The sequence below is a fragment of the Rhincodon typus genome, chromosome 24 (genome assembly GCF_021869965.1).
Source record: "Rhincodon typus isolate 14 chromosome 24, sRhiTyp1.1, whole genome shotgun sequence".
Lineage (NCBI taxonomy): Eukaryota > Metazoa > Chordata > Chondrichthyes > Orectolobiformes > Rhincodontidae > Rhincodon > Rhincodon typus.
In genome coordinates this window covers 6,056,905-6,073,267 of record NC_063355.1, presented here as the reverse complement: position 1 = coordinate 6,073,267, position 16,363 = coordinate 6,056,905, and the positions used below count along the sequence as shown (strand labels likewise).

General features: G+C 40.0%; 1 protein-coding gene across 1 annotated transcript in view; it reads left to right on the top strand.

Annotated features, from left to right (window-relative positions):
- mapk1 (mitogen-activated protein kinase 1) overlaps positions 1 to 16,363 on the top strand; it is a 48,164-nt gene that overhangs the window by 18,828 nt on the left and 12,973 nt on the right. Inside the window, exons 4-6 of the mRNA XM_048611692.1 lie at positions 10,540 to 10,656; positions 14,398 to 14,512; positions 15,878 to 16,009. Of these exons, the coding sequence (XP_048467649.1) occupies positions 10,540 to 10,656; positions 14,398 to 14,512; positions 15,878 to 16,009 (364 nt within the window). The remainder of the gene's footprint in view (positions 1 to 10,539; positions 10,657 to 14,397; positions 14,513 to 15,877; positions 16,010 to 16,363) is intronic.

Genomic DNA, 16,363 nt, shown 5'->3' with positions numbered 1-16,363 from the left:
TCCTCTCCACCTATCGTCTCCTCTCCACCTATCGTCTCCTCTCCACCACCTATTTATTTCAGAACCCTCTTCCCCTCCCCCATTTCTGAAGAAGGGTCTCGGCCCAAAACGTCAGCCTTCCTGCTGCTCTGCTGCTTGGCCTGCTGTGTTCATCCAGCTGTACACTTTGTTATCACAGATTCTCCAGCATCTGCAGTTCCTACTATCCCTAAAAGATTCTGATGCTTTGCTAACAAATGATTAATAAAAAACTTAACTACTGGCACCGTTAGAGATTACAGATGGGATAGATTGGAATGTTTTAGATGTTTCTGACTTCCTTTTTCTGATCTGTTGTCAGTGGTTTCTGCAGTGCTTTCTTATCTGCTTCATTTTAGTTATAAAAACCAATAGCCTGTCACAAGATATGTTTCTTCAAATATCGCTAGTTTAAAAACCAAACTATTCTTTTGCTTTTACGAGAGTTTCTCTCTCAACATGCTTCTGTTCATTTTTCAATAAAGTGTAATAAAATCCAAAATAGCTAGAAGATCAGAATATTATTCCATGGATCACAGCTTATTTTCTAAAGCCTGAATTTGATTACACCCTCTTTCAAGTTTCAAGTACTTTCTTAATCATTAGCGGGACATTACAATTAGCTTTAAATAATAACTTGCATTAGCAAGAGGATTGTATTTTTTTAATTTTCAGATTTTTGGTATGATCTATAATTTCATAAAGACTTTTAATATTGAATTCACTCATTATAAGCCAGCTATCCTGCATTTGAGCTGAAAGCACTGCCTGGTATGTTCCTGCTTATCTGTCTAATGTTATGCTCTCTGTGTAATTAACCACATGATCTCTGCTCTTAGTGTTATCAAGTGGCAGACTGCAGTGGTATCAAGCAGTTGTGAATGCTACATAATACAGTTACTTGCGTGAGTAGAGAAATTTTTGGCCGTAGGGATGTAATTTGAGTCCATCTGTCATGTTGGTGAACTTGTCTGCTTTTGACTGGACTTGCCCTAATTAAGATGGTTCATTTGTTGATTTTTGACAAATTCAGATTCTGTACAAATTTTCCTTCCCTTAGTCAGTCTGAAGAAAATAAGTATGCCTGAAGGTTTACGTTCATTTTACTGCAGTACAATTCTCTGTTTCACATTGGACTTGACTTGAGTAGGTACTGAGAAGCTGTTTAGTTCTAGACTCTCCAGACAAGGAGTAATCTAAGATTAGGGGCTAGCCACTTAGACTGGATAGAAACTACAGCCAAGGCCAAGATGAATTGATTTTAGGCAAAATCAAAGGAAGCAAGATGGGTGGATAGGGGAAGAATCCACTATGATTTTGCGGCCAAACAGGATTGTGCAGTTATATGGTGTGGTCTTCTATTTCTTATGATCCTGTGAGAACAAGTGCACAAGAATTCCTGAAGCCATGATTCAAACTTGCAACATTTTAATTGGATAATTTTGCTTTACATGAAATCTCCTCCTTTTTGACAGGAAGAGAGCATTTTATTATTTAATTTCATATTAATGGTTCTTGGCGCACTTGCATTAAAACTTATTTCTAACATTTTCTAGCTGCAGTGACTAAATATCATATACTCAAGCCATTGGAATGCATGTGCTGTTGAATAAAGGGGAGTTCTCGGTGCTAGTGTCTTACTGTAGAGTCATTACTCATTCCCTCCCTGTGGTGTCTCTGATAACTAATTCTGCAAATTATTTTCATTTCTCCTCATTTGAATTGGGTAGGCATCCTGTGTAGTTGACATACTGTTAAATTGCAAAAGCAATGAGTTTATTTGGCTTTTATGAATTGGAGAATATAATTATTATATCTTATGCTTTGAGTTACCGTCAAAGGAATTTGATACTGGACGAATTACAGTCAAGGAGCAATTCACTGAGGCTTATGGAGAAGTTGAAGTCAAGTGTAGTACAGCTTGCCATTTAACTGTTTCAAGGATCACTTATGTTGAAGAACAAGCGTTTGTTACTTTGGCATTGGTAAAAATGCTCCTTATTGCAGGCATAATGTTCCCTTAGCTATTTAAATTGATTAGTTTAAAATGTGAGCCGCAATTAAGTAGTATTTATGCTCTCGTCTTGAAGTTTGGGGAGCATATTATGTTTACAATATATTAATGGAGGAAGGAAGAAAATATACTGTAGTTGTAATTGCAGATGACACAAAAATAGGTGGAAAGCAGGTTGAGAGGGATAGAACTGTTTCTGTAAACTGTTTCTGACCTCCTTGAAAGAAGAGTCAACATTCCTGATTATTGGGCAAAAAGTTAGCAGATGGAGTATAATATGGAAAAATGTGGAGGAGTTCATTTTGGAGTGGAGAAAAATTGTAGAAAGCTGAAGCACAGATTTGGGGGTACTTGTGCACAAGTCACAAAACTAGCATACAGGTGCAGCAGGTAATCGGGAATGTGTTGACCCTTCTTTCAAGGGGGTTGAAGTAGAAGAGTAAGAAAGTCTTACTACAGTTGTATGAAGTGCTGGTGGAAACACATCTGGAGTACTGAGCAGTTTTGGTCCCATTACTTAAGGAAAGACGTAATTTCGTTGGAGACAGTTAAGAGCAGGTTCAGTAGGCTGTTCCCCACCCCAGTATGGAGGGATTGTCTTATGAGCAAATGTTAAACAGATTGGGATTATACTCACTGGAGTTTAAAAGAATGAGTGGTGATCTCATTGGAGCATACAGGATTCTTAAGGGACTTAAGTGCTGAGAGGATGTTTCCCTTCATGGGAGAGTCTAGGACCACAGGGCTTGGGATAAAGAGGTGCCAATTTTAAGGCTGGGATGAGGAGAAATTTCTTAAGGTTGTGTGTGTTTGGAACTCCTTGCTACAGAGAGCTGTGGGGGCATAGTCCTTGTGTATATTTAAGGCTGAGATAGATTCTTGACCAGTAAGGGTCATGGGGAAGATGCAGGCAAGTGGCCATGAGGAATGTTTGATCAGCCATGATGTTGAATGGCAGACCAGGCTCGAGCAGCTGAACAGCCTACTCCTTTTCCTATTTATTCTAGATGCACTGTGGAATTAGAGTATAGAAGCGAGAATGTTCTTGCTTGATCTTTTGAATCTGTTTGTTTGTATTTTGGGCAGGAACGATTTCCAGTTTGTTGCGGAGGTTCGAAGTCCACATCTGGGCTTGTTAGTGACAGAGTACCCAAAGTTCATCTTGAATTTATTATTTGTTCATGGGATGTGGGTCTTGATAGTTGGACAATAAATGCTGGTCCATCCCGAGTTGCCTTAGAGGGTGATGGTGAGCTGCCATTTTGAGCTACTGCAGACTGCTTGGTGACGGTAGACCCACAATGCTGTTAGGGGCTGCCATTTTGAACTACTGCAGACAGCTTGATGTAGGTAGACCCACAATGCTATTAGAGAAGGATTTCCTGGATTTTGACTCAGCAATACTGAAGGAACAGCGATATATTTCCAAATCAGATGTGCGGCTTTATGGGGAACTTACAGATGGGGTTCCTGTTGTATCTGCTGCCCTCGCCCATCTAGATGGCAGTGATTGAGGGTCTGGAAGGTGCTATCTGAGGAGCTTTGGTGAATTTTTGCAATGTATCTTGTAAGCAGTACACACTGATACTGAGTGATGGAAGAGGGAGTGATTGGCTCCACATTCGCAATCCATCAGTTGGTTTGCTTTGTTCTGGGTGGTGTCGAGCTACCCACATCCAGGCTAGTGGAGAATATTACATCACAGTCCTGATTGTGCCTTGTAGGTGGTGGGCAGATAGGAGGTCAGTGTCTAATGCACAATGTGTAGCCTTTTGATTTGCCCTTGCAGGCACAGTATTGATATTTTTGGTTGCAGTTCTGAGGAAGGGTCACCGAACCCAAAACGTTAACTCTGTTTTCTCCTTCACAGATGCTGCCAGACCTGCTGAGCTTTTCCAGCAACTTTGTTTTTGTTCTGATTTACAGCATCCGCAGTTCTTTTGATTTTTATTGATATTGTTGGGCCAGCTTAGTTTATGGTCAATGGTAACCTCCAGGATGTTGGGGAATTCAGTTATGATAATGCCATCAACTGCCCAAAGGTGATAGTTAGAATCTGTCGGAGATTGTCAGTCATTGCAAGCGTTACTTGCCACTTGTCAGGTCAAATATGGCTATTGTTCAGATCTTACTTATTTAGACACTGACTGCTTCAGTATCCGAGTTGGTGTGAATGTTGTGCAATTATCAGTGAACATCCCCACATTTGACCTGATTATGGAGGGTAGATCAGTGATGAAGTAGCTGAAGATGGTTGGGCCAAGGACAATGTTCTGGTGAACGGATGCGGTTTTCTCAAAAGGCATTCTAATGAGCGCATAATTGAGTGATATACAAACTTTATGGTCTATGATGCCAGGTACATGGGCCATACTTCCCAATGATTGGATTATATCCATATGGCACATCCCTTTATCTGTTCCCAACAAGAGAGTACGACTGAAGTCAACCAGTGTGAGCTTGCAGCACTCAAGTGTCTAGTATTAATGATCTCAGATTGAACAGCACTTAGTCCACAATCCTGAGTGTATTGAAAATGCACTAGCAACCAGTTTAAGCTTCTACCGTGTCTCACCTAAACTCAAAGGCTACATATACTTAATTATTATCCAATCCTCCTCAGGAAAAAGGAATTTGAAGCAATGTACTTTTTTTCAATTAAATAAAAGCTTGGGGTTCACAGTTCCTTGGTGAATTCAGCATGCAGTGTTTCAACCAGAGACGACTTGCCGCCTTTAAAATTTAAACAAAAGGTTGGGAGTAACTGTTCCCAGATGCATTCTCCATGACAACGTCTGGACCGATCAGCACCTTGCTCTTCATGCAGTACAAATTGTACCTTTACAAAGTTGGTATTCTGTCTAATAAGTGCAAGATGAAATCTTCAATAGCGTGTCTTTCGGCAATATCCAAGATTTGTACTACTAAATGAGTAAAAGAAGAGAATTCGTATAAAAGGTGAAAGATCGGCAGAACCAGCAAAGTTGGACCATAGGGGAACAAAGAGCATAGAAGAGAGTTTTAGTAGGCGATCTAAAGTAAGGGCAAAAATAGCAATGTTACAGATCAGCATAGATGTAAAAGGAGAAGTAGACTGTTCAGCCCATTGGGTCTGCTCCACCAGTCCGAGATGGTGGCTGCTCGGATAATCCTCACCTCTACTTTCTTGCCTTTTTTCCAAAATCCTGATTTCCTTGCTGATTTAAAAAATCTGACTCAGCCTTGAATATACTTAATGCCGCAGCCTCAACAGTCCTCTGCAATAAAGAATCCCACAGATTCGCTACCTTCAAAATTCTCTTAAAACCCCTTGTTCTGAGATTATACCCCCTGCTCCTGGATTGCCTAACAAGAGGAGACCACCTTTCCATATGTACTGTATCAAGGCCCTTGAGAATTTTGTATGACTCAATAAGGTTGCCTGTCATTTTTCATTATACCAGTGAGTACAGGCCCAACCCCCTACTGAACCTCTTTATAGGACAGTCCCTCCATACCTGGTATCAACCTAAGGAACCTTCTGTCTCCAATGTCAGTATATCTCCCCTTAAATAAGGGGCCCAAAACTGTTCACCGTATTCTGGCTGTGGTCTGACTAGTGTCTTGAATAATTTTAGCAAGACCTGACTTTTATACTCCACTCCCTTTGAAATAAAGGCCAATATTCTGTTTGCTTTCCTACTGAACTTGAGGCTAGCTTTTTGAGTTGTGCATGAGGACTGGCAAATTCCTCTGTGCTGCAGTGTTCTTCAATCTTATTCCATTTAAATAATGTTCAGGTTTTCTATTCTTCCTGCCAAAGTGTGTAACCCCTCATTTTCCCAAATTATATTCCATCTGCCACACTTGGGTCCACTCACCTAGCTTGACAATATCCTTTTGTAGAATGTTTCATCTTCACTTGGCTTCACATATTTGTGTCATCCACAAACTTGGCATTAGTATGTTCTAATTGATGTATTTATTAGAGTACTTGGATCACTAACTAAGCCAGTATTTATTGCCCATCCCTAATTGCTGTTAATTATATAAGAACATAATGGGAGCAGGAGTAGGCCTCAAGTTGTCTTCATTGAATAACATCATGGCTACATGGCCTTGGGCCACAATTCCTCTTTCATTCTCTTCGTTGATGGTATGGGAAACTCCCCAATAACCTTTTTTTTCACGTGCCATGGGGGCCATTTGTCCATGTCCAGTGACATGGCCCAGGAATATGACTTTGGCTTCTGCAAGCTCACTCTTTGGCAGATTTATCACCAAGCCTGCCTCCTGAAGCCAATCGAACAATTCCAATAGAAGCTCCAAATGTTCCTTCCTTGTGTGATTAAAAATCACCAGATCATTCAATGTACACCACACAAATGGGTCATCCAGAAATGACTTTATTGATGAGTCTTTGAAATTGGACTGGTGCATTTTTCATAGTAAATGGCATGACTTTAAGGTAGAGTCCATTCGCGGTACAAAAGCTGGAATTTCTTTTGCTCTTTTGGATAAAGGTTCCTGCCAGTATCCTCTGAGTAGGTCTAACTTTGAAATATAAGTTGCTTGTTCCACCTTCTCAGTACAGTCTCCTAAACATGAAATAGGAAATGAATTAGACTTTGTAACTGCATTCACTTTGCAACAGTCCACACATGATCACTGAGTACGATCTGGTTTTGGCACCATTGCTGTTGGGAGCTTCTTTTGCTGCAACTCACTTTGATTATATTGCCTTTGAGTATGTATTCAATTTCCTTTCAAACCTGTGCCAACTTGAGGGTTAAGTCGATAAGGATGTTGCTAAATTGGAACAGCATTTCGTATATCTACAACGTGTAATTAGATTGGTACTTCCCAACTTATTCCCACCAATATCCCCATGTGATTGAAATAACTCAGCTCATTTTGATTTCCCTCTGGAAGGTAACTGAATAATTTATTCTAATTTTTGCGAACTTCCTTATTGCCCAGTTTAATTTGAGGAATGGCCAATTCAGAAACATCTGAACTTGGCTCTTCCCTCTATTGTAACCAGTAACACATTCTCCTTTTGCCTTCCTTCCCTACCAAAATACCTTTTGAACATATTCACATGATAGAGATTAGAACATAGAACAAAGAACTTTACAGTGCGGTACAGGCCCTTCGGCCCTCGATGTTGCGCTGACCTGTGAAACCAATCTGAAGCTCATCTAACCTTTCTGTCTGATGTTCTTATCAAATAATTCACCTCACTCAGTTTTCTTTTGATTTTGATAAAGCCCATTAAACCTTGCCTTTAAAGGTTCACCTGTCACTGGGACTAACACTTTATCCTCACTAGACAAATTACAAGTTTTTGATCTCTTATCTGCTTCCTGTTTTGTCACATGCTGTGCTACTTTCCAATGCTATCTAGCCAACTCAACCACTGTGTAATTTTTCTCTGAAATTTTTACGTTGTCCAAAAGGTCTAATTCTGAACTGACTCATTAATTTCTCTTTAATTATTTTCAGTAGTCCTGTCACTCCTCATGCCCTAAAATTACTAAAATGGACTGAATTCTTTTGGATAGTGGATTGGCATTGAGTAGTTGAGTTACTCAGTGCAGAAATCCTAGCCTCTGATTTGCTGCTACAGGCACAGCATTTATATTGGGACAGCTCAGTTTCTGGTCAGTGGTACCCCCCAGGATGTTGATAGTGACAGATTCAGTGATGGTAACGCCATTCAATGTCATAGGGAGATGATTAAATCTTTCTCTTGTTGGAGACGGTCATTGCCTGGCACTCATTTGACATAAATATTACTTGCTGCAATGAACCCAAATCTGGGTATTGTCTAGCTTTTGTGCATTAACATCATGGACTACGTCAGTATCTGAGGAGTTGCAAGTGACATTCTTCCGACCTTGGAAAGAAGACCATTGATGAAACAGCTAAAGATGGCTGGGCCCAGGACACTACCCTGAAGAATGCCTGCATTGATGTCCTGGGACTGAAATGATTGACCTCCAACAACCATAGCCATCTTCTATTTTGTTAAGCATGGTCCAACACTGGAGAGTTTCTCCCTTAATTCCTTTGACTTGAGTTCTGGTGGGGCTCCTTGATGCCCTACTCCTGTCAAACGTTGTCCCATACACCCCATCTCTGAAGTTCAGCTTTTCGGTCCATGTTTGGTCCAAGTCTCGAGTGAGGGGTGGGGAGAATCAATTGGGAAACATCATTCAACTATTGCAGCATATGTTTGCCAAATTCAGATTGATGCCAATCCAGGATTAAAATTGCAATACTGCAACAGTGATATGCAAATCTCCTAGACTTGTGGGATGTCTGGTGTCAGTTTCATGCCACGTTGACCATGCTGACACCCCTGTTGCCAGTATAGTGTCCCAAATCATCACGGGCATAGGAACTAGTCTATTAACAAGCTTAGTCAATTCAAGATGTCTTGTACTGGGTGACATTTATGAGAGCAAGAGCCTAGTGTTTTGTGACCAAATTTGACACTTGCACCAACATAGGAAAACGGCAAAGCAGAAAAAATGCTAAATGATGCTGTGAAAATATAAATGAACAGAAGTGTGTAGTGTGAGAATGTGGGGAAATTTGATCTGTTTCTCCAATGCATGGTGACATGGGGTAAATGTTCAGTAGGTCTCCATCTCAACATGTGGTTTGGACAAATCTAATTTTATTCTTTACTTAGTATCAATTAAAGGATATCTGTAGCCTTATGAAAATAAATTTGGATTTATTTTTGACTTTGATCCACTAGGCCAGAATTCTCCTGGCTGGTCCCTGTTAAATGAGTGCTGATTTGGAATTGCTGCTGCAGTCAGTAATTTAATTGCTAGGTTGATTATAAATGAAGTTTTCTAAAAGATTGCTGTGGTTGGGTTTAAGACTTCAGATTTCTCTGTTTTGTCTGTGGTTCAACATTGCCAGATACAGCAGCTAATTCAGTGCAGTCCTGAGGGTGACCATTTAGTTTAATTTTCACTATATTTGGGCAACTGCACCTCCACTTACTATCAGTCTGGGAGTAATTTCCCAATTGGTGAGCAAACAGTGATATCAGTTAACAGACTGAAAACCTCTCTCAATGCCTCCTGGGTTTCTTGCCTCTATTTTAACACATTTATGAGCACAAAATTGTGGTGTTGAAGAAGATCAATGGTTTTTGTGGCTGCATTTATTTTCAATGCAGCGACCAATCATAGTGTTTCAGTACTGTGTCCCAGCAGCTGCTGAGAACAAAGGTTCTGCTGTGATGTATGTTTGTGTTTTGAAGCTCAGAGTTGCAAGGTTTTTAAAATGACACATTTTCTGTTATTTTGTGTTGTCAAGACCCGAGTTGGATTCCTAGGGATTGTAACACTTGTTTTTGATTTATTCTTCTCAAAAAAAAAGACCCATTTTTAGCAGATAGGTATCACATCAGGTGACATTCTTACTGACAGTAAAAAATCTCTACCTGGTAGAGTCAAACAGTCACTATGCTTCCTATGCTGTCTTTGCATTTTTAACTTGCTGCTGTCTTTGCTGAATACCTGTGTTCGGTAAAATTCCCTGCACAGTTTGTGGCTAATGCTTATTAAATATTCTAGCCCATGTAAACTGTCCATTATTTCCGTGATTACCTCCAAGCAAAATGAGAGATCTGATAAAGGACTGCTGCAATTTTTTTTCACAATGCACAACACATTATCATGACAGATACAAAATGGAATAACCTGATTTATTCACCCTTATCATTAATTCAAATCCAACCCGTGCAGGCTGAGGCAATAATAGGCTCAATCATGCTCTGTCTTATCACTCTCCAACCCACTCCCACTGCCCTCTCCCTTCCTGCCACCCTCCCCCACCACCCACGCACACACGGGCTCTCTCTCTCCCCCTTCTCCCTGGTCCTGATATTGTAGTAAGATGCCAACAATCCGTGATGAAACTCTCTGATTTGTGGTTATTGCTGGAAGGTAGAGCTGCTGTCTACAGAGCTGACTTCTGAAGAGATCAGTTTGTTGACCTCATCAGTGTACTGTATGCATGCGCAGGCCTCTGCCATTCTGTTGGTTGCTATGCACCCTTTTTTTTTGGTTGTCAGGCAAATAATATTGCCCTGCATCGAGCCAGGGTGCTCATCAACCACTCAGTCAAATGTCTGTTGTTTTCATAGTGGGCAAAGATGCAAGTTTTATGCAATTCCTTTGAAATTGTTATTGTTTTAAATCTGCAAAGTGGAAAGCTTTGTATCTAATTGATTGTATCTAATCAGGTAAAAAATGGTGGTAATGGATAGGATGAATAACCAGAAGTGCATTTGGGAGTTTTAGGGTGATATGTTCATTGACAAAGCCTTTTTATTTTGCAGTTTGGGTGGCAGTAACCACATAGCAACTGCCATAGAATGTGAGGCTTGAGTGTGGCTGTGGACCTGGCCTCCAATTTAAAACTAATTTTCTTCAAATTTTGGTGCCTTCACATTTGTCACTGAAAGAAAATTAATGCTTCATTTTTTTCCTTCCTTACAGATCTGCGATTTTGGTCTGGCACGTGTGGCTGACCCAGACCATGATCATACTGGGTTCCTGACAGAATATGTTGCCACCCGTTGGTACCGAGCACCTGAGATTATGCTCAACTCCAAGGTGAACTTTCTGATTGCTTTATTTGTAATCCTAACCCAGAGCTGACCTACTGCACTTGCATACCCAATATGTTGTGTACCTGAGTTGATGTAGAATATTTGAAATAGCGCAGAGACAGAATGAGGAATTCATCAGTATCCTCAATTTTTAGCCCTTCATTAAAAACTAAAGCTACAGCACATGAATAAAGCATCAATTTTAAGGCAGCACAATGTTTAAATTGGCCTAAGTTAGGAACAAGCGTTTTTCAAAAAAAAACTTACACCCAAATTCGAGCCTTTTTAGCCTTATTCCTTCAAATGCTCCTCAACCTAGCTTCACCAATTTTTGTTCCCTCTTCTAATTCCTATGTGATTCACATCAAATTTTGTTTGATAACACTCTTGTGAAGTGTACAACATCAAGGGAGCTGTACAAATACGTTATGAGCCCCCAACCTGTGGTCAGTTTTGTTCTTTTGTAAGCCCCAGGTCCAACTGATAGTAACAAATGCAGCAATTGCTGGAGAAACCTGGCAGGTCTGGCAGCATTTGTGGAGAGGAAGCAGAGTTAACATTTTGAAACAACTGACCACCTTCACAACTGATACATTGGTGAGGATTGACAGCCACTAGTGAATCTGGTGGATTCTGTCAGCAGTGAAGATGGAGAAACTGCAACCTCGCAGGAAGCAGCTGCTGATTAAATCAATGAAGTACGCAGTGGGAACCGCCTGATATTTTGCTTTTCCCTGGATAAATATAACACCACAAGATGTGAGAGCAAAAGCAATCCATTCAGCCATCGAGTCTGCTTCATCATTCAGGGTCATCATGGCTGATTTGATCCTCAACTCCACTTTCTTGCCTTTTTATGATCAGCACAAACTGTATCAAGAAAGCAATGCAAATGGAGTTGACACCATTTGCATCAGTACACCATGGTACGGATTTCTGTGCGATGATCCTAGATAACATGAAAACAAATGCTGAACCAGACTCAAACAACAAAGTTATGCACTGTTGCTACAAACAACGGTTGGGTGACCATGATTGCCTATAACTCAGCACAGCACTTACATTTATCATTTTCATCTAAGTTGCTGCCAGAAATTTGAGAGAATAATTAGTATTGATTTCAGAACAAGATGATTATAGAAGCCATTTGTAGAAGCTATATTGAATATTTGACACAGATTTGCGATCTGACCCAAAGTACCACTCTGAATTCTGAAGAACTGATTTCTCATGACATTCACCCCAGCATGCAGGCCTAGATTTTTAATGCTTGTAAAAGTAAATTAACTGCTTGCATTTTCATTGATGCTAAACATACTGTAAGTAAATCTCTGTAGAGAACCTGTTAGACAGTACATAACTCTAAGGGCAGGTGCTGGTATTCACCTGGCTTGAACACCTTGCAACAGAAATGAGACTGAAACTGAAAGCAGTTGAACAGATTATTTGCAGACAAGTTAAAGATATTGATATTGAGTTGAATTGTTTTGCAGTCTCAGCCATTCAACCATGCGACTTCCCCCAGATGTGATAATTCCGATGTAATTTATAAACTTCTGCAGTCCTATTGTTCATTCTGCAGTCTTAGTAATGTCTGGTTGCAGACAAGACAAAGTCTCCACAGTTTAAAAATGCTGCTTTTGTACCTTTCAGAGCATCAACTGTCAGTGAAAACACAACCTAATCATTTATGTGCTTCAACGGTTGCTGAGAATTACTGTAATTAATTCTGAATACTGAGGGCATTTTTGTTTTGTTAAAAATGAACTGTCTGTTTCTTCAATGCCTGTGAAAGTCTGCACAGCCTTGAGGGTGCTTGGTCTGTTCCTGCTGCAGGCCTTAACATTATTGCCATGGGTCATGCCTGACCCCCTCAGCACAAATTGTAAGAAGTGATGATTGCCGTCAGCTAGTTTGGTTAAGAAAAGCAGTGTGAATGCTAGATTTAATGAGATACATAGCTCAGGTACCAGAAATCAAAAAACAATGACAAATGCTGGAAATACACGGCTTTCTCAGTTGCTGATAGACAGGTAAACGAGGGTAAATTGTGCTTCTAAGTATCACCTTGACAACTGACCTCTGCTGAATGTTTGGTCTTCCTGCGTGTTTTTATCTTTTGTTAAATGTCTGAACAAAACAAGTGTGTACAACAGGTTCGTTCTTGGCTGTTGCCTTCAGAGGGGCTGGCGTCTGAGGTGAAAAAGTAGTGTTGTTCATGTACTTGTTCTAAGTGAGGAAAATTCTGACCTCAATGAGTCCGAGGAGCTTGACTTCACTCTAGTACACTAATCATATCCGAAAATTAGAATATTATGCTCAGCTCCCAATTAGTGTTGAATGCCTGGTTTTTGCTGGTTGAGCTACATTCTCGATATGGCTGACGTGCAGAAACCATGGCTATTGTTGACGCTCCAACAATTTGAATATTGAATTGGGAGTTGCATCATATTTTGACCTGACATCTGGTACTTAAAATTCCTTAAATTTGATGGAAAGTATTCGTTTAATTGCTTTTGAAATTAGTCTGTCAGAAATTTAGGGAGTAAATTTTGCATTTGATAGTTTTCAAATCTGCTCTTTCCAGGGGCCTAATTGCCCTGGAACACACATGAGCTGTAATGAGAGTCTCTTGTTAACTGTTAATAGCAGAGTTGTACCCAGCACCATTCTGTCTCAGTTTGAAAATGGGAATCGTTTCTTAAGACCTGGAATGAACTGCCTGGCAGTGTGGGGGAGGCAGATTCAATTGAGGCTTTCAATGGGGAGTTAAAATATTACTTGCAAAGGAAGAATATAAAGGGTTGCCAGGGTGGGGGTGAAGCCCAGAAGTGGCACTGGGCGAATTGTTCGTTTGGCAGAGAGACGATGAGCTGAATTGCCACTTCCTATGTTTTCTAAAAGAGAAACTGCAGACTGGCAGGCCTATTTTTTAAAAAATCAAACTGATTACTTGACAGGCTTCAAAATGAGATTGTAGCATTGTGTTTCCCTTCTGTGTACAGTTCTGACTTTGTGAGATGTTAGTTGTGCCAACAGTCACTTGATTGCTGCCTTTCCGTCCTCTGTAAACCCTAGCCTGCAATGATGGTGATTTAGGCTGGGGTGCGATTTCATCGGCATTGGTAGCATCTAATCTAAATGGCTACTTTCATTCAAGTCTAGGCATAGTCAGGCTCTTTGACAGTACAGGTGCACCCACTAAATCCAACCAGATCCTCAATCTTTATGAATTCACACCAATTGGCAAGGCAGAGAACACTAGCTAATCATTGAAAAACAACTTATTCCCTTTTTCTTCTGGACATGTCATTTTCAGCACACTGCCATTTACCCAGATAAAAAGATTAACTGCCCAGATTGAGAACCAATGGACAACCACCTTGTTCTCCTCTTTAAAAAAGAGCAACATTGGTAGCAAACTTGGAACAAGTTTCTCACTCCTTTATTTAATCATGCTCAAAACTGAGTAGTGTGTAAAATTATAGACCTCTGAAGTTTCAGATGTGTCTTTTGTGCATACAACATTTAGCTCTGTGCTTTGTGAACTTGTGACTGCCCATTTTGATTTTTTTATTACTGGACTTCAGTAGCAAGGGCAGCATGAGATTATCACAATCTCAAAAAGTGGAAATACTTAGCGGTTTAAGGATTCAGGTGTTAGTGCAAAGCTACTTGTTTAGGCTCATCTGTTTATATTTTGTGTATAAACCTGAATGTGTACTGCAGTTCTGTCTTCTTGCAGGGATATACCAAGTCGATTGATATTTGGTCAGTAGGCTGTATCCTGGCAGAGATGCTCTCCAGTAGACCCACCTTCCCAGGAAAACACTATTTGGATCAGCTCAACCATATCCTTGGTAAGAAATACAGTATCTTCTTGATATGGCTTTTATTTGTTTGACTGCTTTGAAGTCCATTCATTTCCATGATAATTCACTAAGATCTACAGTTGCAAGTTATTTGTGGGTGGACAGATTAGTTTTATTAGGATTTTTAAAATTTTTTTTCCCCCCCTTTACCCTGACATCTGATTTCTCAAACCAATTTTTTCCTGGAATGTGAATCAATGATGTCACCCCATTTTTAAGCTCAAGTGGCCCTCCTCTGTCAGCCATAGGAAGCTATTGGACCTGAAGTGACGGGGAAGAGTGCAGATGCAGCATAACCCAGCTCTTGCCTGTCCCTTTCTGATGTCCATACAGTTCCAGCAGAGTTGTTCAGTCTTGATTAGGATTGGGGAAAATCTAGCAGAATAATTTTGCTGAGCCATTATCTGTTTTCAAGTCTATGGTTTCCATTGGCATATGTGCTGCATGTAATAGTTTTAATAGATGTAGTAGTGTGGAAAATGGTGTTACCCACGTATAAGCACACAATGTATTACAAGGAGGTGTTTCCGTAACACCTCTTCAAAGCTGTTCAAGCATCTAAGTTTTGGTATTTCTGATGTACAGACTATTTGATATGGTAAACTTTTATAAATGACTAGGCCTCAAATGAAGTATTTTGTCCAATTCAGAGCATTACAGTCCAGGGCAGATTTTAAGGTCTTGGATTGAGTGTTGATATTTACGAGAATGTAGGTAGAAGAACTGGGATTCATCTTGAAATAAAGATTTAATAGAAATGTTCAAAATCATGGTGGAGATCGAGTAAATAAGGAGAAACCGTTTCAGCGGGCAGGAGGGTCAATAATCGGAGCATAACAAATTTAAACAAAAGAACCTGAAGTGAAGAGAATTTCTTTTTTACACAGTTGTGCATTTCCTGTAAAGGTGGTGTAAACTGGTTCAGTATACTTTTCGAAGTGGAATTAGGTCTGTACTTGGAAAGGAAATCTTATCAACTTGGTGAGGAAAGAGCACGATTGGGCCTTTATTGGATAATTCTTTCAAAGAACTGACAAGTAGTATACAAAAAATAGTTGCCTCCTGTGCTGTAAGATTCTCTGTTTGTGGAGGGTACCACACTTATTGTTAATCCTGTAACAACATTGTGCTTTGTTTCCTGGATTCCTCAAGTTATTTTTAATACCCATACAGTTGGTCCAGTTGAAATAAGACAATTTAGGAGGCTAATGATTAAGTATAGGATTTTGACTGCGTGTTTGTGACACAACACCTGGTATATTTATTGGCCAAGCTATCTGTGAACTGTCCTTCTGAATTCAAAATTTTAACCTAGCAAAGAATTCCAAATATAACCTGTTTGTTGGTTTTTAGGTATTCTTGGCTCACCCTCTCCAGAGGACCTGAACTGTATAATTAATGTCAAAGCCAGAAACTACCTGCAGTCTCTGCCTCACAAGAACAAAGTTCCTTGGAACAGACTGTTCCCGAAGGCTGATGGGAAAGGTAATTGTCAATACAAAGGGCTTAGTCAAGAGTGTGCTGCAGATTTGCCCGCATTGCTTAGCTTGTGAGATTTGAAGACATCTAAAATCTGAAGGTGCTGAAAACAAGTCAAACTCCTTGCGTTCATCTAAACCTGCAATCCCCTATTTTGACAAAATACTACAGATAATTGTGTATTCGTGATTTTTGCCCTCGGGATAAAGAAGTACTTTTCATATCGTATGCAAAGGGCAGCTTGCAGTGAGGCTATTACAAGAATCAAAAAACACTGATTTTTCTTCTAGATTGGACTCACTTTTTTGTGGTTTATGTAGGTTTAATTAATCAAAAGAATGAAGAAGGTGATAAGTATTT